General features: G+C 42.8%; 1 protein-coding gene across 1 annotated transcript in view; it reads right to left on the bottom strand.

Moving 5' to 3' along the window:
• Window positions 1-4,452: 4,452 nt before the first annotated feature.
• The window catches only part of VWC2 (von Willebrand factor C domain containing 2), a 635,067-nt gene continuing 616,041 nt past the window's right edge, over window positions 4,453-23,478 (bottom strand). The window contains exon 4 of the mRNA XM_086964983.1: window positions 4,453-4,914. Coding sequence (XP_086821109.1) covers window positions 4,763-4,914 — 152 coding nt within the window. The 3' untranslated portion in view covers window positions 4,453-4,762. The remainder of the gene's footprint in view (window positions 4,915-23,478) is intronic.

The following is a 23,478-nucleotide window of genomic DNA, read 5'->3' on the forward strand; positions in this document are numbered from 1 at the left end:
TGAAGGGGGAAAATGACTTGGCAGGACAGGATAGGTTTAACAATAGGTAGGCGAGGGTTTTAAGCATAGTTTTTAAATAAATGCAGATAGAGGCTGCTTCTACCCCAGCGCAGCAGTTGTAGCGTTTGCATCCCACCCACTCGGCAGATGGGAGAGGGAGTGAGTTGGTGGCTCAGCAATGGGGGGTTGCTGTGGTTAGGAAACGTTGTAGGGCAGGTTAGACCAGGAGACTTGGGGTGGAGAGTCAGATGCAGGCCTATTCACCCTTCGGAGGGAGGGGGTGTACGCAGAGTAGTATGACAATGTGAAGGATGCCCTGGGATAGTGTTACATCGAAAGGAAGAATACAGAAGTAGGGAGAATGAGTCTATGGAAGAAAAGAGATTGTGGGGCCTGGAGGTGTGAAGAGAAGTGATGCAACCGGATGGGTGAAAGTTCTGTGAGGAAGAACAAAAGGGGGAAATATGCGATTCTGTTATGCTGTTATATGCTATTGAACTGTTTTGGTTTTTGCATCCTATCCTAATAAATGGCCTTTAGCACTACCTGGAGCGTCAAGTGTGATTACTTCACAATAGCAAACAGTAACATTTTTTTTAGCAATGCTGATAAGCACAGATGGCTGTACATTATTCAAACAAAAAAGAAAATGTTGAGGCTTTAAGTTATGCATAAGAGGGAGCTGTAAAAGGGCTTATTATTGATATTTGCCAATCAGAGAATGTACCTCACATTGTACCTAAACAAAGCTACCTGTCATGTATAAAAGGTGGGAATGGCACAACCGCATCAAGTTTTAGTTGGGGCTGGGAATGACCGGGTCACAGAATCCCGATTTGCATCCCTCTGTATGCGCGGCCACATTTTGCACGATGCGAATTACAAAAGTAGGTAATAAATATTTCCCAGCCACGAGTATCGACTGGCTGGGTCTTTGGATGGTGATCCGAGGCAGGACCCCCGGCTTCTTGGGGACGTGTTTCATCTAGAATGGCCTGAAGAAATCACCCTGAAGGAGGTCGAGTCTGCAATAGCAAGACTAATATCAAACAAGGCCCCTGGCCTAGATAAAATCCCCGGGGATTTATTCTGATCCCAACCTAAAATATGGGCACCGTATCTGGTTGTTTTATTTAATGCAATTCTTAGGGGGATCGATCCAACAGATACTTGGCTCGGTGCCGAGATCGTCCCCATTTTTAAGAAAGGTTGCCCATTAACACCATCAAACTATAGGCCCATTAGTCTCATAAACACCATACAGAAACTAATGGGCAGGATCATTCTAGATAGGATCCAGGGTTGGATGGAAGAAAATTAGATACTAACCACACTCCAGGCCGGGTTTAGGACGGGTATTTCCACTCTGGATCAAATATTTCGGCTGCTGGTCTTATTCTGGAAGACGGTGAGAATGGAGGGTGGCAGCCTCTATCTCCTCTTCGTTGACCTGCGGGCTGCCTTCGATCTAGTTCCAAGGGAAAAACTGTGGAAAGTCTTAGCAGAACTAGGGGCCAGATGTAGGTCGCCAATTACTGGTTGGTAACGGCCGAATTCTGCCGTTACCGACCGGTAATTGAATTTCGAGATGTAGGGCCCTTAATTTTACAGAATCGGTAAATTTACCGAATCGGTAATTGTACCGAATCGGTAAAACCCCGATGTAGGTAGCACTGTTCACAGTGCTACAGGCCTTCAGGATTCTGTATTTTACCACCCAATTCAATTGGGTGGTAAAATACCGAATTCAGGTGTACATGCACATCTGTGCATGTACACCTGTGCCATGTGACACACAGACATGCCCTTAGGGCATGTATGTGTGCCACAAGGCACACAAGCCCGGAATTGGGGTGCTAGAGAGTGTCAAAGTGACACCCCCTGCACCCTTGCAGGATTCTGTATTTACCGATTCGGTAAATCCCGAATACCGGCTTCATGGCCCATAGGAATCAATGGGCAATACCGATTTGGTATTTACTGAATCGGTAAATATCGAATCCTACCGATTCGGTAATTCTAAAATTAGAATTACCTACATCTCCCCCCTTCCTATTTACCGACTCTTAAATACCGAATCGGTAAAATTCGGTATTTAAGAGTCGGTAAATAGGAATTACCTACATCTGGCCCTAGGTCTCCAATCCTATCTATTGAACACCCTAATTAGGCTTCATACTAGCAACTATGCCCAAGTTAGGTGTGGGAGGCACGGGGATCTCTCAGCATGTTTCCCTGTTTCGAAGGGTGTCCGCCAAGGGTGCGTCATGGCGCCAACGCTATTTTGTCTTTACATCAATGGCCTTGTCGATCATTTAATTGGTGTAAATGACAATGACTCCCCTAGGCTGGCCACCAGGCGGGTGCCCGCTCTGATGTTTGCGGATGACACCTTGTTGTTATCTAAAACATCATCGGGCATCCAGCACACCCTGGATGGCTTTTCAGCATTTTGTGCTTCACAGGGATTGGAGATTAACTTGGACAAGACCAAGTTCATGATTTTCAATCCCCCAAAGCAGACGCGTCTGAACCCCATTCTTAATGGTTCTGCCCTAGAGCGAGTTAAGATTTTTGTTTACCTAGGCATTACATTGACGGAAAATTTTGACTGGGGTTCCCAAATTTTCAAATCAGCCCTTAGGTTATCCCAAGTAATGGGGGGCATCAGCAAAGTCCACAGAATTTCGGATTTCAAGCCAGCAGCCCCGGTCATTGAAATATACTGATCACAAGCAAGAATGGCCTCAACGTACGGTGCAGAACTTTGGGGCCACAAAAATATATCTAATCTCCTGAGGGTTGAGCAGGGCTTTATGAGGAGCCTTTTAAGGTTGCCACCTAGCACACCATTCATTCCTTTACGACTTGACCTGGGGCTGGAATCTATAGAAGAATTAGTATCAGCACAGCCCTTGCCCTATTGGAAGAGACTTTGGTCAGTGCCTGAACTAGCTCCATATAGAGAGGAATTTATAGAGGTCTGGGCTCTTCTAAAAGGCAAGAACATTCCGTGTCTGCACCACATCAAGTCTCTTAGTATTCGGATTGGTTTGCCTGAGCTCTGGGAGACCCCGGAGCTGTGTTGCCCAAGGATATCCAAATTGGAACTCAAAAGTCAGCTGAGGCAGCAGTACTCATTAGCCTTACAGAGTTCAGGTTCCCTAGGAAGACTTTCTGGAGAGTTCCTCCTGGTGAAATCTGAATTGCGAGCGGAGGAATTCTTAAATTTAATCTATCCACCCCTTGCGAGGAAGCTCTACATCCAGTTATGGCACTGCAGTCTACCACTTAAAGCATTTACTTGCAAATGGGCAAAATCAAAAAATATTGCCTGCCCGCCATGTAATTATAAGTGTGAAGATGTTTGCCAAGTAATGTTTTTTTGCCCTGTGTATGAAGTGATAAGGAAATGCTGGCTGATTCCGTTAAGCAGGAATCTAGGGTTCAGATATTGTAGTCAGGCATGTAGGGTTTTAACGTATGACACTCACCCCCCCATCGTTTTTGCTGTATCCTGCTTTCTATTTGGCATGTGGCGTAGAAGGAAAAGTTTTGGATAAATTCATGTGTTCAATTATGTCCAACTATGAATTTTACCTTTTTAAGTCTTGATAACTATCTAGTTTAATCCATTTTAAATACTGACCTGTCATTTATTTATTGTTTTATTGATTGTGCGTTTGTGTATGTATTTTATTTGCACTTTTATGGTCTATGACCGAAATAAAGTTATCTAATGAATGAATGAAATGAATAAATATTGCCTCGACAGGGTTAAAACTGTGATCTTTTCCAGGGAACGGAGGCGTCTGAGAGGAGTTTGTTAATACCTGCTGACTCACGTGTATGTGGTTGATCAAAAATGTTGTAGGCACAGCACACTTACAAAATGTCCACTCCCGATCTCTTTACTGGGATTTACTCATGTACAATATTACATTATCAAGAGTAAATTTTTCGTATCAGTAAAAGGATTTAGAGCTAGAAAGTAAACTTTTGGAATTTTTCAAAGCCATAAATGGGACAATGTTCATGTGAAAGTCAGATTTACTGTGCAGGTGACTGAATGAGGGATGGAATTGTACGCCTGTCATATTTGGGGGCACCTAAGGTTCTGCGTGTGGGGTCTGGTGCCTTACAGAGACACACATACGCAACACTTTATCGCCATAAACTCTGAAACCTGTAGAATTCTACTGCCTGACCTTTTTGTAATCTTCGATTAGTGAGTATATGTGTGCGTATTTGTGTGCGTTTGTTTTTATATCTCTGAGAAGAACAGGCCAACTCACAACACAAATATATGATATACATTTTCGCATGCACTGTTTGTTATGCCTGTTGCATCTGGTTAAAAGTTTTACACACATTCCTGCAAATCTAAAATGGTAATTAACTCAACAATGAAATATTTGTTTACATGTGGTACAACTACAAAATAAACCAGAATAATTAACAGTACTTTATTTTGCTTATCCCTATAAAACATTTATTTTATACTCTATAATAGCATTATAGAGCTACACATAATAATTATATGTACTTTAGTATAATCACTGTGAAAAAGCACATTTAGTGAACATAAATCTATATAGTGATGTGTTTTTAAGGTTTATGAAAAACATATACCAAGATTCTATATTATTGTTAAGTCTTCGGTCCCAAGGCCTTCTTATTGAAGGGATGCTGATTGTCCAGGTTCATCTAAGATATCAATATCATATTATAAAAAGAGTGAGCACTTCGACATTTCGATTCCTTATATCTGCTTGCAGTCATGTCTAGTGCACATGGCTTGGCGTTCAATCCTCCAGGTGCCTTCTTCATAAGTACAGTGGCATATCGTGCATTCGTCTGTTTTCACCTCTCGCCCCGCTGGAATGATGATGGTTTCTGCAAAGCAGTTTGGTCCTGAAAAAGCAAAGGACACGTCTTAGACTGGTCGCGGGTCAAAGAAGATATTCATGTGATACATCACTACATTAATGTCATGCTTTTTGACTTCATATAGCACTTTATCTTAATATGTGTGCAGAGTCCTAAAAGTGGTATGAACTCGTACAGCACAAAGAATACAACTTAGTGCAAATCTGTTTCGCTCATTGTGGATTCTGGTGTGGCCAGTACTCAACAAACTCCCCACAATTCTAGTATATGCAAACGTTAAAATGTGGCGTAAGTGAGTTAAAAATTTCATATCTGATGTATGTCATCATATGTGTAGTTAGTTTCATCATAATCCACACAATTGTGGGCCATATGTATAAGAAAGTGGCGGAGCACGGGTTAGCTCCAAAATTGCTAAAGCAGAGCTCCGTCACTTTAGAAATGCAGGGATTCGATGTATTTACAATAATACGGTGCACCCTTGCGTTTATCCCTGCGCTGGTACTTAATTCAGCTGTCTAGTGGCAAAGCATGCACCCTTGCATCATAGTGCAATGGTGCCTGCGTTGAGGGAATGAATATTTAGGAGTAAAAAAAGTCCTATCGCCACTGGAACGTCACTTTTAGTGACGTACCTGTGGCGATAACGCCTTCTCCTTATTAACCAGGTGGCATTAATCCACTTGTAAATAAGGCCCACTTTCACGCTACACTTAGCGTGAAAGGGATGTGCAATGGGTGATGTGGTGGGTGTCCCGCCGCAACACCCATTGATTTTGACGCTGACCCCTATTTAAAAGTGAGGCATAAATAGGAGGCAGTGCCAAAATTAAGACCAGGGAAAACCTGGTCTTAACAAGGCGAAACAGGGACAAATGCTTAATTTCTTCTTGTTTTGTAGCTTCTATGAGTGCTGCATTGTGCAGCACACATAGAAACAGCAAATTGCCATGAATGATTGTTTATACGCAGGAAGGGACACCTATTTCTCCCTGCGCTAGTGCTAAATTCAGCTGCCTAGGGCCAACACAAGCACCCTTGCACCAGAGTGCAAGCATGCCTGCATTCAGGGAATTATTTTTTATGTGTCCCTTCCTGCACATAAACAATCATTTTAAAAATGACAATTTGCAACTTCTATTTTTGTTTCACAATACAGCACACACAGAAGTTACAAATCACCATTCTGGTTTCTTTATGTGCATGAAGGGACACCTTCCTGCACATAAGCAATCCTTCCCTAAACGCAGGCACCCTTGCGTCGAGGCCGACACACTTGCACCACAGGGCAGGGGTGCCTGCATTGAGGGAATGATTGTTTATTTGTTCCTTCCCGTACATAAATAGTCATTTAAAAAATGACAATTTGCAACTTCGAAATTTGCTGTGCAATACAGCACACACAGAAGTTACAAATCACCATTCTGGATTGTTTATGTGCAGGAAGGGACACCGTCTTGCACATAAGCAATCATTCCCTCAACGCAGACACCCTTGCACTCGAGGCAGGAGTACGTCACCATGACGCAAATATTCTAGTGATGAAAATATAGTAGTAATACTGTTTTGGCAAACATTTCACCTCATTACCAGTTTGACACCTGCATCTAGCAATCTGAAAATCAAGTGTGACCAGCTAACGTTTGCATAACGTGTTCTGCTACAACGTATCAAGTGGCTTTTGGTCCTTCTGAGGTAAACACCATTTTTGTTTAAATATGCAGAAAACGCTATGACGGGCAGAAGTCTTAATTGCAGTGGCCCTGACTGTAGGTATTGCTAAAAAATAAGCCATGGTATTTGCAGGATTTTCAAAAATGTTTATAACGCAGCCAAGAGAGTTTGCATTTTCTACAGAAGTCATGCTTGCTTTCACCAGTGAATAAAGTAATCTAAATCCCATTGCCAAAATATTCCCTCCAATCCTTCAACATTCTGACACGTCTTGTCACAGGATGTCATACTTTCATGACATGTTGTGTCACTTTCATCAAACTTACATTCTTAACAGATCGGGTAAACTTTCCCCACTAACTATTTAATTCTAATGCATACAGTTACAGTGATTACAGCATACTCAACAGCCTTGTGCTGACAGCTTGTAAATGATAGCGGATGTTCAGTGTCAAAAGAGATGGCCCTTTAAACACAAAAATAAACCTGTGTTTGCTGACGTCTTCTCAAAACCAGGGTGCAAGGGTGCCTGCGCTGTAGCAAGATTTGTTTTGTGCCGGAAAGGACACCTGCCTGCACAAAAAGAATCCTCTTAAGCATAGTTTTCTTTCTATGCGTGTTGCAGAATGCTTTTTTTGGACTTCTCCACCCCGTTTCCCATTTCTGAGCTCCAGTGCAGTAAAGTAAAAAAACAAGGAAAAATGGCCACCTCCGAAATACAATGCATGTGTGCGTAGCAATGTTTGAACATGCAAGCGTCATGAAGGATGTGCAGATATATGTGCGCACGTAAGATATCTTGTAGTGGTAAGAACTCTGGGGCATATTACCAACAACTAGCGATAATTATTGCTATGTTGGTTTAGCGGCGATATATTTATCGCCGAGCTGCGGCGATTTTTATCGCTTAGGAACCTTGCTATTATCAAGGTTTATCTCCTAAGCGATAAAAATCGGCCGAAATGCATGAATATCGCTGAAAAGTCCGCGATATTCATGCATTACCGAGCTAATGCTCTTAGCCATGTGATCCACCTACCATTGGATAACATGGCTAAGAACTGCTCAGGGGCAGGTGTTAGCTTTTGGAGATATTTGCGCTTAGCGCGAATATCTCCAAAAGTTGGTAATAGGAGATAGCGATGTTAGCAACTGTTTCCAGTCGCTAACATCTTGGCACGCCCACTTTGCATGCCATTAGTGATAAATATCACTGACATGCAAAGCGGGGCCCAAGATGGTCGCTATCTCCTACTAGCTGTCGCTAACTGGTGTTAGCGACAGCTAGGTAATAGGGAGATAATTTGATCTCCGCTTTCTTGGCTTTTAAAGCCAAAAAAGCGGAGATAAACCCCCTTGATAATTTGCCCCAAACTTTTCAATATGGCTACCATGTGCACACACATGCACACACGCCTCATGATCAGCATGGATCAATTTAACTTTTTCTTTAGATTACAATTCCAATGGCAAGATAAAACAAAGTGCGTAGGGGTACACCAAGGGCAGAATGCGGCAGCAGTGTAATAAACACTTCTTCTATAAACAAGAGAATACGGCAACAAATATGACTGGATGCCAAGATGGCAGGCACACAGTTTTCTTTGTATTTAAAAGTACTGATTCTGTTTTGCCCTTTAATAATATGGTCTTCAACGCTGCATCATGTGCTGTACCCAAAGATGAGCTTCAGCAAGTAAGACCTGGGAGTAAAGTGAGTTATAGATTTTTAAATTACATTTTTTAGCAAAGGGCTTAACATCCTCATGTACAAATTGATATCAGCATGGGAATGTAATAAATTAACTCACAATAAAGTAAATGCAAGCTGGCGTGTACATAATTGCCACAATTAATCATTGCATGGGGGGCATGGTAGGATGCTACCAAACGCCTGATGCATATTACAATTCATAATCGGCATTAATCAAGTTGGCAAGGGAGTCTGCTAATGTATTTCTTGTTATATAGACAAAAGATACAAAGAAATCAGTCCGAGAGGCTGGCTTATCAGTGTCGTTTTCAGCAGACTCTTGAGTTTTAAGGGTGCTGTCATTTCCGTGCAAATGTAAACTGACCGCATGATATACCAAGAGTTATGTGAAATTTAGCACCACAAAGATCGAGTTCAGGCCACTGCGGATACTTTCCAAGACCACACACACTATGGGAAGTTACGGGGTTTCTTTATCTTGTACAGTGAATTATGTCATTTAGGTACATTTTCAGTGTGTGTAGAATACTGAATAAAATGGCATCTGAGAATATCATCGTTTTAGTGCCATGCATTCTGTGATGGCACCAGCACATTTCACAAATTCTGTCCTTTTCAGCACTTTAGCTCCCAAGCTGCCAGGTGATGTACACTACTTGTTCAATGTCCACTCAGCCTCTTTGTAGGTTTTCCATCAGGATACAGAGGGTACCAGTTCTCACCTCCTTTGCTTTTCCACAGGAAATTATACAGTGACCTTTACATAGCATGTATTGTCTAATGCTTATTGTTCTATTTTATTATATTGAAGCAGATATGCAGAGCATAACTTGATATGTATTACCAGTGTTTATTGTGGGTAGAGGGCATTGCTCACTCAAAGCAAAGCCTCCTACGTCTCGAAGCTTAATGCGCTCTGAAAAATTTGATCTAGTGGCCTAACTACATGGCCCTGTGCTGTGGAGCTCCGCGTTGATGATCCTAGTGACCATTCTTTCCGAATGGAGAGTACCTTATTTTCAGGTTCAGTCTAATGTTGCTGGAACTTGCTTCTAGACAGAAATGGTAAGTGTTTGAACTATTTACTTGCTGAATTACTCTTCTCAACAGTTTTGGAGGGGTGAGCAGTTTCTCAACATAACAGCCATCATTTTGACTCATCCTCATCGTGCTGCATGATTTTTCCAAAACACGCTGTTCCACCCTCAGGAAGCACCAGTCTGAAACCATGAGAGGGGGAAGGGGATATCTTAATTTTTATTGAAACCCAGTTCCTATTTTTCCCACTCCTAGTGCTATAATCTGTTGTTCCTGCCAGCAGCTGCCATTATGTGTTTCTTCTGCCATGTCACGCATCATTTGACTATTGCTTCAAAGGACACCTTGGGTCAATAAACTATTCTAGCACTTGGTTAACTTCGACATCCTTAAATTTTACATTGCACCGCCTATTTGCTGATCTAATAACATCATACAAAGGAACCCAGGATTTTCGAACTTCCTTGTAGGGATCCTCTTTGCTTGATCACCTCCACTCATACAAAGCTCTCTTATTGTTTCATCATGGCATTTTAGTGACATTATGTGAGAAAATTGTCCCTCTTAGATTATTATTCTATTGTCTTTAACATGCATTTACCTTCTTGCGTCATAATACATTGGGTTTATGCGGCTCACAGTAAAAATGTGCTTTGTGGATCTCTCAGTTTACAATATATAATCTTGTTTCAAAAATATTGTTACAGGTGATGTAATATTGTATTCTGTTTGCGCAATGTACACTTTGCTCTAAATTTTCTCTCTGCATAATACTACTTTCAGTGGATCATTTGTACCCGAGCTTTTCTTGGCTACCCATTTAATGGGGAGAATACGTCATTGGAATGCTTAGCATACATCCTCTTCTGCCTTCTAGCAAGAACACAGACACTTTTTATCTTCAAGAACAAATCTACAGAATCTATGGTGGAAGTGCAAGTTAGCCTAATGGATTACCACATGTGCTGATTCATAAATATCAATATCAAATATCTGGCAAATCTTTGCCTTTGTCTTCAAATAAACGTCCAAAGAAAGATCCTACTTATCCAGTAAAAAGCTGTCTCCCATATCTATGGAACTAATACTGGGCGAAATACAGGCATTGAAACCTGTCTTGGAGGATACTACTAAGACACTTCACAACCTTGAGGATTAATGGTACTTTATGGACAAATATGTCTCTGATTTAGAACAATTCAGTGGTGATGTAAATAAATAATTTACTCTTAATTTCTATGCAGGTAAGTACTTAATCAATAATAACTCAATTGGAAATGAAAGAAAACAGAGTCCGTGGTGTTAGAGTTCTTAGGGGTTTTATTCCTTAAAAAGGAATGGTCAAGACCAAATTATCATGTTCCGAACACCACACAGGGTGTCAGAAGGGATAGAGCGCGCGACATTTTATTAACAGTACATAGCTTATATACTCATTTTGCATCATTGGAAACAGTATAGAAGGCGTAACAGCAGAGAGAAGACAAGATAACAGTATACACGTGGTACATGTGCGTAATCAAGAGGCGTGAACTAGAGGTGTGTTCTAGAAACGTCACAGGTAGGTGTCACCAAAGGGGTGGCACCAACAGAAAATGTTGCAATGTCAGCAGAAATCGGAAACTTGGATGCGCGCGCAGCTGCATGACGTGTGCATGACATGGAGTCGGAGGGTGCTGGGGACTTGACATTTGCACTGACGGAAAGAGACAGAAGTCTGGCATGTCAGATCAACTTGTGCTTCTATCATATCTGATATCTGATGTTTAGGAACTAAGCTATCTGGGCGGAAAGGTCTCTGGGGCAGAAGCTATTCTATACTGACTGTGAGTGCGTGTATAAGCGCCTGAATGTCTGTAAGAGAAGCGTGGGGCACGGGGCCTTCCAGGGGAGCATGGCAACAGAAGCTATGAATTACTTGAATTAGTTGCATAGAGACAGGTCGGCCCTTTGGCCCTGTAGCTGAGGAAGGATGTTTACTGGAGCTAGCAGGCAGGAATGTATTTTCGGGGAGGGAAACAGATAACTCGAAGGTTATAGTCAATCTTGGCAGGCAGCAGGCTGAGCCGAGCGCGAGGGGCCGCGCTGAAAGTAAGTTAGAGTTCACGAGTACAGGGGCTGCCTGGGCAGAGATTCTCGGAGTCAGAAGCCAGAAAAGAGGTTCGGTGGCAGAGATTCAGGGCCTACTTCAGCCAGAGCTGAAAAACGTAGGAGTACACTACAAAAAGACGTTGGCATAGCATACTTAGGAACGGACCACTCAACCCATTCATGGTGGGTCTGAAAGAGGACATGTTAACGGTGGACGCAAATGTATTTGCGTCTTCATAGCTGGCACAGGAGGGAAGTTACATGCACTTTAACTCGTACATGGAGACGGTGGGGTACTCGCTAGGGAACACAACTCGACCATAAAATTCATATTTCCTCATTCCCTCCTTGTTCCCTACGGACCCTTCATGAAATATCGATCCTCATGAATCGATCAGTTTGTTCTTGTAACATTATATGTTCATCTTTCTTTCTTTGACGATTTGAGAGACAACTGGAATGTTCAATGCAGGAAGTGGCACACAGTCCACATATTGCCGGTCCACATTGTAGACACAGGCAGCAACTGAATACTATGACTAGGCCAAAGCCTAGGAAGGATAGGATCTTCCATCCCCAAGCTGTTAACGTTGTCCAGAACCAACCAGACCAAGTCCAGGTGCCTGGATTCTGATGTATCTGATTTGCAATTTTATGCAGACGGGTAATAGCTTGATAGACAGATGGTGCATTTTGTGGGATGAAAACGCAGCAACTTGACCCGATGACCTTACAGGCTCCACCTCTATCTGCCAAGATGACGTCAATAACAGGACGATTTTGAAGGACAACAACCCGCATAGCAGATTGCTCCTCTGTTAAGTTACCTAAGGCGGAGGCAGTTTCATGTACTACTGCTTCAAGTGTTCTAGTTAATCTACGTATTAATTTACTGTTTTGGACAGGTCCTAGAAAGAAAAAGAATCCTTTATTGAAATCGGTGTACTGTTCCCATGCCGTTTCTGTGTAGTCGACAAGTGGGATATCTCTTCTGGATCTATTCTTGACTAGATTCGTGTTTCTATGGTAATCAGGGGGAGCTAGAAAAACAGGTGGCAGAAGGAATGCAATATAACAGGTACCATCCCAGTCTGGAGGCAAACGTATGTATGCGGTATGACCACAAACAAAGTAAGAGTGACTGATAGCTTTGAAAGACGATTTACCCTGATCACTGAATTCGACCACAGTAGTGCATTTACTATGACCTACGTGTACTGAACCTTTCTTTCGGACACACAATTCACCTGTGACTGGTAATACTATCATATGGGGCAGAACTGGAACGGCTTCGGATTCAACAGTAAGGATCATGAGACTAATTGTGTAGTTACCTAATCCATATACTTCATTTTCTAGATCAGTTCCTATTCGAGTAGGGAGTCCCTCCTTGTCAGGGTAACAGACATCTAACAGAACTGAGTTCAAGTTTCCCCAAACCCAGCCTCCATCGAAAACAGCAATATCAGGATCTAAGGAATTAATTATTTTAAACCATGCACCACAGGAGCCATTGTGAGTGAACGGGTACGGAAAGAGGGGCAGAGCTCCCTTGTAATTCTGGTAGGGAGGGAGTCGGCCACATATCCAGCAGTCTGTAGCATTATTTGTCTGATGAGAGTGGTGTAACATACTAATGAATGTGTTGTTACGCAGCGCAAGTCTGTAAGAGAGTTCATGTGCAGGTAATTCACTAAAAGTGTGTTCAGCAGAGACATTGTAAGCAGATTGTTCACGCCTGAAAATAGGCCAATAGATGGGTAGCAGAATGCTGGCAATAATAATTAGAACACTTAAGAAAAACATTATTAACAACGTCACTATACAGTGACTACGCAGGGATTTGCAGTATGTACGTTTCTTTGCTTCTCTCTCTCTCTCTCTATCTCGATCTAGGGGATACATGTCAGAAACTATTTAACCGATTCACCTAGGGGAGGACTTAAACAATTAAACTGTCTGACTTGCTAGATCGGAGTTTCATACGATATTGTTCTTGGGGAGTCTTTTCTCGTTCGGTAACGGTAAAGTCACTTTGTTTTATACAGTCTTTAGTGGGGGTGGACGAGTCAGAGTCCTGTTTTAGTTCGTTTTTTAGTTCATTGCAAAGCTTGATGTGACTCGTGTGGACCCACCCCTTTCTCCCCTCTATCTTCACGGCGGTCCTCGTGGTGAGAAGAACGGTCTTCGGGGACTTCCAGCGGGGCTCCAGCGGACTTTTCCGGTCGAAATTCAGGACGAGTACCAGATCCCCAGGACGGACCTCGTGCGGCTTTACATCAGTGTTGTCAGGGAAAGCTGCGGCAACCTGTGAACGACATGATTGGAGTGCAGACATCAAGGAGGCAAGGTAATCTGTCAACATATTGCAATCAACATCAGTGATTTTCTTCGGAATGGGCGTCCCCCACATATTCGGTGGTCTGCCAAAGACCACTTCGTACGGGGATAGCCCTGATCTCGAGTGGGCGACCATTCTCATGTAGAATAGTGCCACTGGCAGGGCGACTATCCAGTCGACCCCTTTGTCCTGACAGATCTTTGCAAGACGTAATTTTAGTGTCTGATTATGCCTTTCTACAAGGCCTGCTGCTTCGGGATGTCGGACACAATGGAACTTCCACTGGTATCCTAGCAGTAGAGAAACTTCTTTCATTAATGCAGATGAGAATGGCTGACCGTTATCTGAGTATACGACACGAGGCAAGCCGTATCGTGGGAAGAATTCACGAACCAGCTGCTTGGCAGTGGTCGGAGCAGTGTAATCTGATACTGGGTATGCTTCGGTCCAGCGGGACAGAGCACAGACAACTACGAGAACATATTTAAAACCTCGACAGCGGTCCATCTGGATATAATCCATCTGGAGGACTTCAAAAGGGTGATCGGGAGGATGAAATCCACCTTGCTCTACAGGGACGCTTTTACCTGGATTGAACTGACAACAGATCATGCAAGTACGCACTTTCTGTTTTGCTGCTGCTCGTAAGTGTTTGTTGTGCCAGAGATTCTGTAAACTGTCTAACATCGCTTTCTCTCCTAGATGTGCCGGGCTATGTGCTGTATTTATCATGACTTGAACCATTGAGTCAGGGAGAAACCATATAGATTTTTCCTTCGTTATCCAACCTTGATCTGTCTGAATCCCTCCTAGTTCAGTCCATTTCTTTATTTCATCTGGAGTAGCATGTGTCTGGATATCAATTACGTCTAGGGCGGGATCTCTAACTGTCATACACTTTGTCGGTACTATTGTCTTTGTCACATCAGTAATCTGGGTGTGAGTCAGTGCTGTATGTTTTGCTGTCTGGTCTGCCAGGTCGTTACCCTGGGACACAGAATCTGTAACTTTAGTATGTGCTTTACACTTCATGACTGATATGCCCGAAGGCAAATGTATTGCTTCTAACAGTGCTTGAATGAGGGGACCGTGTTGAATCTTGGCCCCATGAGAGGTCAGGAAACCTCGTTCTTGCCAGAGGACTCCGAAGTCGTGTACAACTCCGAATGCATAACGTGAATCTGTGTATATGTTAACATTTCTGTTTTTGGCTAGAATACAAGCTCGGGTCAGAGCGATGAGCTCTGCTGCTTGAGCAGACAGTGTGTCAATACGATGTGTTTCTTTAACTTCAGTTTCAGTGGTCACGGCATACGCGGCCACTAATTCTCCTGTACTTGTTCTCATGCATGAACCGTCCACATAAAGTGTCAGGTCTGGATTTGTCAATGGAACATCTGTTAAATCTCGTCTAGGCTTTGTTACTGCATTAATGATTTCTATACAATCATGTGGGGCTGGATCCGTCATAACTGTTGGTAACAGTGTTGCGGGGTTCAAGATACTGCAGCGTCTGATTTCTATGTGTGGCTGGAATAGTGTTAATTCATAACCTGTCAGTCGTGCTATAGTCAAGTGTTGAGTCTGGGTTCTGTTTAACAAAACCTCTACAGAATGTGGTACTTGAACTGTTAACTGATGACCTAAAACAATTGAATCACTCTGTCGGATTGCTAACGCTGTTGCTGCTACAGATTTTAAGCACGCAGGGAGTGCCTGGGCTACTGAATCCAATGTACTTGAAAAATAAGCGCAAGGCTTATGTGAACCTGCTTGATCTTGGGTGAGGACAGACAACGCTGTACCATCACGTTCTGTAACGAAAAGTGTAAACGGTTTGCTGTAACATGGTGTCGCTAAAACTGGTGCTTGACATAAGGCTTTCTTTAATTCTTCAAAAGCTTGTGTGTGTTCCTGAGTCCAAGGGAGGGCAGTCGAAGTTGCTGCCTCCTGTGTCGTTAACTGAATGAGTGGTTTAGCTAGAAATGCATACTGGGGAATCCATTGTCTGCAGTACGAGGTGAGGCCTATGAAGGCCCGCACTTCCTTTTGTGTCTGGGGTTGCGGCATGTTTACAATTAACTGAATGCGATCGGGAGTGAGCTGTCTCCCCACTTTGGACAGCAAGTGACCCAAGTACACAACTTGCTGGACACAGAATTGTAGCTTCGAAGGAGACACCTTGTGCTCCTTGTCGGCCAGGAAATGTAAAACTGTCAGTGATGCTTCTTCACATTCGGGCTCACTTCGTGCGGTGATCAGCAGATCATCGACGTATTGCAGTAAAGCGGTGTTAACTGGCATTTGAATGCAATCTAGTTGTCTTTTCAGTGCTTGACTATAGATGCTGGGGCTTTCTGTGAATCCTTGAGGTGCGCGCGAAAATTTGAAACTGCGTCCATTTAAACTGAATCCGAAGAGATATTGGCTCTCTGGATCAATAGGCACGCTGAAGAAGGCGTTCTTGAGATCAATTACAGTAAAGAACGTTGCTTCTGAATCAATGGCAGTCAATAGGGATGAGATATCGGGGACCACAGGATACTGTGGAATAATGCATTTATTTAATTCTCGAAGATCAATCACCAGCCGATATACTGGCGGTGCATTGGGATCTGTACGTTTAAGAATCGGAATGATGGGTGAATTACAGATATTGGAGTCGGTCTCGACGACCACTCCTTGGGCAATGAGCTCGTCAATTATTTTCAGTAAAGCCACTACAGCATCGGGTGGTAACTTGTATTGTCTGATTCGGGGTAATACAACACCTGTTTTGAGTGTAACACGGTATGGTGTGATATGCATGCAGCCTACATCAGTTGGGCCTTTTGCCCACAAGTAATCTGGTACATTTTTCAATCTGACATCGAATTCTCGCAAAACATAATGACCCTTGAAATCCCGCAGAAAGAGTCTAACCCCCTCCGGGGAACAGCATATTATAGCTCCTAGAGCCTTCAATGTTTTAATTCCTAACAGATTTTCTGGACATGATTTCGTGAGTAACAGGTCTGTAACACGTGATAATGGACCCACAGCCAGGGGAACTGGTTCTGATACCTCATTTACAATAGGCTGTCCTGAAAAACCCAGGGAAACATTCTGTGAGCCTGAGAGGGGTGCCCCTGGAACTTCATCATGACTGATTGTAGTGCGACTTGCCCCTGTGTCAATTAAAAACTTTCTGTCTTTTCCCAATACTTGACTGTGTACATAAGGACCTTCTTGATCTACAGGAATCTCAATAAGAGGCAAGCCACCTTCCCTCTCTAGGCTGTTTCATGTATATCGTGAATATTCGGGGTAAGCGGACTGGGCATACTGGTACATCTGCTGTGAAACTTGCTGAGTTGCAGCAATGGGCTGTGGCTGTGGTACTGCTACGGTCTGTGCTGGAGTCGAGGAAGCATGCATAGGCTGTGTACTCTGTGTATTCTGTGAAGACTGATGCTGGTTATGGTCTTGTCTAGGCGGATGTGGTCTTTCCTTAGTTCTACCTGTCGCTATGTTATGTTTCAAGACTGGGCATTCGTGTACGTAGTGACCTGGCTGCTTGCAATAATTGCATGTCCCTTTAACGGGAGCTGCAGTATGACTGGTCTGGGTCGTACCTTTTCTGTGACCATCGGATGGGACCGTCTGAGCTACTAACATTTTCATCTTTGTGTCTTTCATGCGTTTTTGTTCCTGATCTTGTTCTTCTCTTATTCTGTTCTGATGATATTGTAACATTTGTAACATCTGTGATGGCGTATTTGCTTGCCATGTACTCTCAACCTTGTATACACGGTTTTTAACTAACGGTAGGGAATTCTCGACTAATTTTGATACAAAAAGATGCGGGTACGACTCGCTACTTGGCTGGAGGCCACTATTAATAATGAAACATTTCTCGAATCTTGAATAGAAGTCACTAGTATCTTCATCATGTTTCTGTTTACAGGACGAGATGGCGTCCCAATCTTCCTTTCTAGTTGTCAATAATCTGGGCAGGACCTGTACTATTAAACCTGGTAATGCTTTAGTTTTGTCCCCAAGGCCTAACCCTGGGACCCGTTTCTTTTCTTCGTCCTCTATTTCTGCCCAGGCAATCTTTGTGTCTCCCACCTCCCATTCCTTTTCCTTTAATTTCTCGAAGATACCCGTGGGTAATAGTACCTTTAACATTTTCATGATATCATCATACGTGTAATCCCCCATTAGTAACATGTCTTTAAGCTCTCTATGAAAACCTGCAGGGTCTTTATCATGGCATGGTACTAGTTTCTTCATTTCTAACAGTTCTAATTTAGTCAGAGGCGTGTGTACATACACGCGTTTCAAGGTTTTATCCTCACCCATAACAGGGTGCACTTCTCGTAAGGGGTTCTGACTTTCAATACTACCCCCGCATTGCATGTGGTACATTTTCCTTTCTAGAGGTGGGGCGGGAACATATTCAGAGCTTACAAAGGTATCATATCTATGTCGTTGTTCTAGAATTATTTGAATTAATTTGGTACTTAAGCCTCTCCATCTATCCATCAGTAGTGCTTCTAGTGTTTCATGTAAGGGACCGGGATCAGAGTAATGTTTTCTGTATTTGATAAGAAGGTGTTGAATCATGTATACACCTGCTAATTTCTGTTCGTCGGGGGAGAGGTTCAGAAATGTCTGTGCCACTGTGTCATCATTGTATATGTCTGCATTTTCGGCCCATGATACAGCTGATCGGGCTAGTTCTTGTTCATCCATAGAATTGAGTACATGGTACCCAACTCGATCTCGAAGCCTTTTATCAGTTTCCTGGAACTGATGCTCAGCAGAATTCGGATTTGTCAAGGCAGAGAAGAAAACTCTCTTGCTCTCTGGACGGATACCCTTCCTAAGGTAAGTTCCCTTACCTACATATGCTATGGTGCCTACATTTCTTTCGGATTCTTCCTGTTCTTCTTCCTCCTCGGAGGAAGCCTCTTCTTTCTCTTTCTCGTGTACTGCTATCACTGCTTTCCTAATCTTCCTGTACATAGAGGCTATGCAAGTCCCCTTGTCGTGTTTTCCTTCAGCTATATTTTGACCCCACTTGTTCAATGCATCTAATTCACTCTGATCTGTTCCGGGCCTGTCTCGTTCTCTTATCAGACAATTTATGAAAAATCGTAGTATCAGTGCTTGCATGTCAACTTTCTGTTTCTCCATGGCATCCTTAATACTGTCGGGGTCTTTTCCTGTCTGAACAAACTCATATATTCTATCTAGACGCTCCTTCATTCCTACATAGCATAGCAAGTTATCAGTAGCAGATCTTAACCGTAATGATGCCAATATCATTAAATCGTCTTTTCCGGGTACTGGATCATATCTGCAAACTGACATGTTTTCTTTTAATGCGTCAAGGCGGGATGAATTAGAGGAGTGGGGAGACCTGTACGTAAGAGGACTCTGCATACCTCTGACATTGAATCTGTGAGTTGGTGGCGGGGTCTGAGGACCCGCGGTCGCACCTCCTGAAGCGGAAGCTTGTGCATTACCTCCCTGTGGAGTCTGTATCTGAACTTGAACTTGTCGTTTAGGTGGATCAGGCAGACGTGGTTTCGGTAGGTCAGTTTTGAGTACGGGAAGCGGCGGGGCTGGCGGGACAGGAGAAGTCTGTTGTGGTACTGGCGAGGCATGATCTGGGGGCGGGGTGCCGCCCCCGTCCCTGTCGGTAGGCAGGGCACGAACAGGCAAGTTGGTGTAAGCTGGAGCTACATCTTCTAGATAGGAATTTAGGAATATGTCTTTAGTAGTCTTATGCATTGCTTTAGTTGGAACTAATGGCGACGGCAAATTTTTCGGTATTTCTGAAATGGCGTCAGGTGTACCCTCGGCCATAAGATACATGCCGTTTACTTGGCTATTTCGGATGCGATCTATTTGTTCTGATTTTACTCGGATTCCTTCAATAACTAGTTCGTTTTCTCGAGCTTTTTCTGATTCTCTAAGTCTGTCTTCTCTACGAAGTGCTCTTTCAGCACGTTTATGTGATTCCTTACTCCAAAATTCTATGGCATCTTTCTGAGACTGTCTGGCTTTCTTTTTCCGTAATACCTCTTCTACCTTCATGATGCACTCGGCATCCCATGTTCCATTAACTGGCCATCTGTGTCTCTCTTCTAGGTGCTTTGTATAATCGGTCCATAATTCTAGATACAATATGGCATCTATGCCATGCTTATTATACATAAAATTGCCTGGAGTGTCCCTAGGAGGGATAGGAATTTCTTCCTCTAGCATCCCTTTCCTAGTTCCTATCTGCTTTAACTTGTTGAAAAACGGCATTCTGCTTACTTGATACTGAAATGCGCAATCCTTGATACTTAATTCTGAATGTAACTAGTTATACAAGAAACAGAATAATGCACAAAAAACAGTCACATTCATACCACGACATTAATCACACAAAAACATTTAAGACATAGATGACTACCCCACTATACTGGATGTACTGCTCAACAGTACAGATACACTGGTGTAACAGTGCAAAAATTCAGAAATTCGGAATACTAGATATACTGCTCAACAGTACAGATACACTGCCCAAAAACAGTGCAGACCGGACTTGTGTACCCAAACCCGTCTAGATACGACCCAGCAATGGTACTCACCGGGAAGCACGGAAACAGAAGGCCTCGGAAAACTCGACTGGACTCGACTCAATACTTCGGAAAACTTCGGAAAACTTCGGAAAACTTCGGAAACCTGGTGGGCCTCTTGACACCTCGGACCTTGCTTCTTTCGGCTGGGCTCTGGTCGGGATCCTCCGCACTCCTCACCGCCTCGTCTGGGTACTGATCGCAGTCTTCGTCACCTCCGTGGGTCAGAGGGAGATGCAGGAAATCCTGCCGATACGCGTATGTTCCGGCTAACTGACGGCAGGGGACATAGGTTGCAACGCACCAACCGGCGCGTGAGGTGGGGGAGGGGTCCCTATTCGGGCGCCAAAATGATGTAAATAAATAATTTACTCTTAATTTCTATGCAGGTAAGTACTTAATCAATAATAACTCAATTGGAAATGAAAGAAAACAGAGTCCGTGGTGTTAGAGTTCTTAGGGGTTTTATTCCTTAAAAAGGAATGGTCAAGACCAAATTATCATGTTCCGAACACCACACAGGGTGTCAGAAGGGATAGAGCGCGCTACATTTTATTAACAGTACATAGCTTATATACTTATTTTGCATCATTGGAAACAGTATAGAAGGCGTAACAGCAGAGAGAAGACAAGATAACAGTATACACGTGGTACATGTGCGTAATCAAGAGGCGTGAACTAGAGGTGTGTTCTAGAAACGTCACAGGTAGGTGTCACCAAAGGGGTGGCACCAACAGAAAATGTTGCAATGTCAGCAGAAATCGGAAACTTGGATGCGCGCGCAGCTGCATGACGTGTGCATGACATGGAGTCGGAGGGTGCTGGGGACTTGACATTTGCACTGACGGAAAGAGACAGAAGTCTGGCATGTCAGATCAACTTGTGCTTCTATCATATCTGATATCTGATGTTTAGGAACTAAGCTATCTGGGCGGAAAGGTCTCTGGGGCAGAAGCTATTCTATACTGACTGTGAGTGCGTGTATAAGCGCCTGAATGTCTGTAAGAGAAGCGTGGGGCACGGGGCCTTCCAGGGGAGCATGGCAACAGAAGCTATGAATTACTTGAATTAGTTGCATAGAGACAGGTCGGCCCTTTGGCCCTGTAGCTGAGGAAGGATGTTTACTGGAGCTAGCAGGCAGGAATGTATTTTCGGGGAGGGAAACAGATAACTCGAAGGTTATAGTCAATCTTGGCAGGCAGCAGGCTGAGCCGAGCGCGAGGGGCCGCGCTGAAAGTAAGTCAGAGTTCACGAGTACAGGGGCTGCCTGGGCAGAGATTCTCGGAGTCAGAAGCCAGAAAAGAGGTTCGGTGGCAGAGATTCAGGGCCTACTTCAGCCAGAGCTGAAAAACGTAGGAGTACACTACAAAAAGACGTTGGCATAGCATACTTAGGAACGGACCACTCAACCCATTCATGGTGGGTCTGAAAGAGGACATGTTAACGGTGGACGCAAATGTATTTGCGTCTTCATAGCTGGCACAGGAGGGAAGTTACATGCACTTTAACTCGTACATGGAGACGGTGGGGTACTCGCTAGGGAACACAACTCGACCATAAAATTCATATTTCCTCAGTGGTATCCAAGATTATGCATCCACAGTTCACAAGATGCAAATGGAAATAAACTACTTAAAAAAGACACACTGATGATCTTGAAAAAAGGAACTGTAGATATAATCTCTGAATTATGGTTTACCGAGAAATGTGGAGGGCAATACCCCCTACAATTCTTCAAAGCATTCATTCCGAACGTTTTGGATCTTCCTTCATCTACTTCTCTCAACATCCGACGCGCTCATAGATTGAGCTTCAAATCTACTTCTAAACACAGAGATGTCATCATTCTGTTTTTGAAACACATTGACCTCATAAAGGTTCTCACTTCGGCATAAATGAAGAAGCTAATAACATAGTCCGCACGTAAACTTTATTTCTCTCAGGACATTGCAAAGATTATAGCAGACAGTTCCAAACAATTTCTAGATCTTCAACCACATCTAAGAGCTATCAATTCTAGATATGGCATCATTGATTCGTGTAATTTCAAAGTAACCTAGAAAGATAATGCAACAACCTACAATGATCCTGCAAAATTAAAATCTTTCTTCATGACTATAGCGAAGATTCAATGGAATAACTAAAAAGTTGTTTACTCTTCTCTACCTTTATACAATGTTTGCTAATATGTTGTTCTTTATATCTGCTTCCTCTGGTTAACATTTTCTTTCCTTTGCAGCATCTCTTCATACCATGACGTATTCTACTGATGTACAGACCATCTGGAGTTTCCCTGTGTTTGTTTTGTCTTTCGTGATTTCCCCTACACCCTGTCCTCTCATGGATATTCTTCGTGGGTATGACTTAGTCGTCAGTTTTATGACTGGAAATGTCTTTTTCTTCTTGTTTGTTACCTGTTTAGTCTATTCTTCTCTTTTACTTCTTTCTGCACTATTTCTCCCTTTTCATTTTGCACTTTGTATTTTACAGAAGTGTCTTCTTTCTTTTCAAGTTATACATTTCATTTCCCAATGTATTGTTTATTCATTGTAAGCACAGTGTTTTTCTACTGCTCCCTTAATGTCATCTTTCGGAGTAACCACACGGAATGTTATGTGTTTAATTAACCCAATTAAAAGGCAGAGAGTTCTATCACACTTATCAAAATTACATACGGACATTACACTTTTTCAGGAAATGGGTTTAACTGATACTGAAGCTTTAAAATGAAAGTCAAATTGGGTTGGTTATGTATTTTTCTCTCCTGCTGTACTTATAAAAATGGTACTATAATTCTTGTTCACAGGAAACTGAATGTTACCACAATTTCCCATTACACAGACACAGAAGATAGATGGAACACAGTTGTTACATTAATTGACAACATTCCTCTCTCAATCCTTAATGTGTAAGAAATAATTCATTTCGGTCTGATCTCACTAAAGAAGTTTTGAATATCACTAGTGAATATTTTATTATGGGAGGTGATTGTAATCAAATTGCTGGTCCAATTTTATATAGACTTTCCAAAGTCAAATGTATTGCCTCAAAAATGCATAAAGCCTTTTATTCAACCATATCGCAAAAAACATAGATTGATTCACGTAGAATTG

The sequence above is a fragment of the Lissotriton vulgaris genome, chromosome 4_1, assembly GCF_964263255.1.
Source record: "Lissotriton vulgaris chromosome 4_1, aLisVul1.2, whole genome shotgun sequence".
In the NCBI taxonomy this organism is placed as follows: domain Eukaryota; kingdom Metazoa; phylum Chordata; class Amphibia; order Caudata; family Salamandridae; genus Lissotriton; species Lissotriton vulgaris.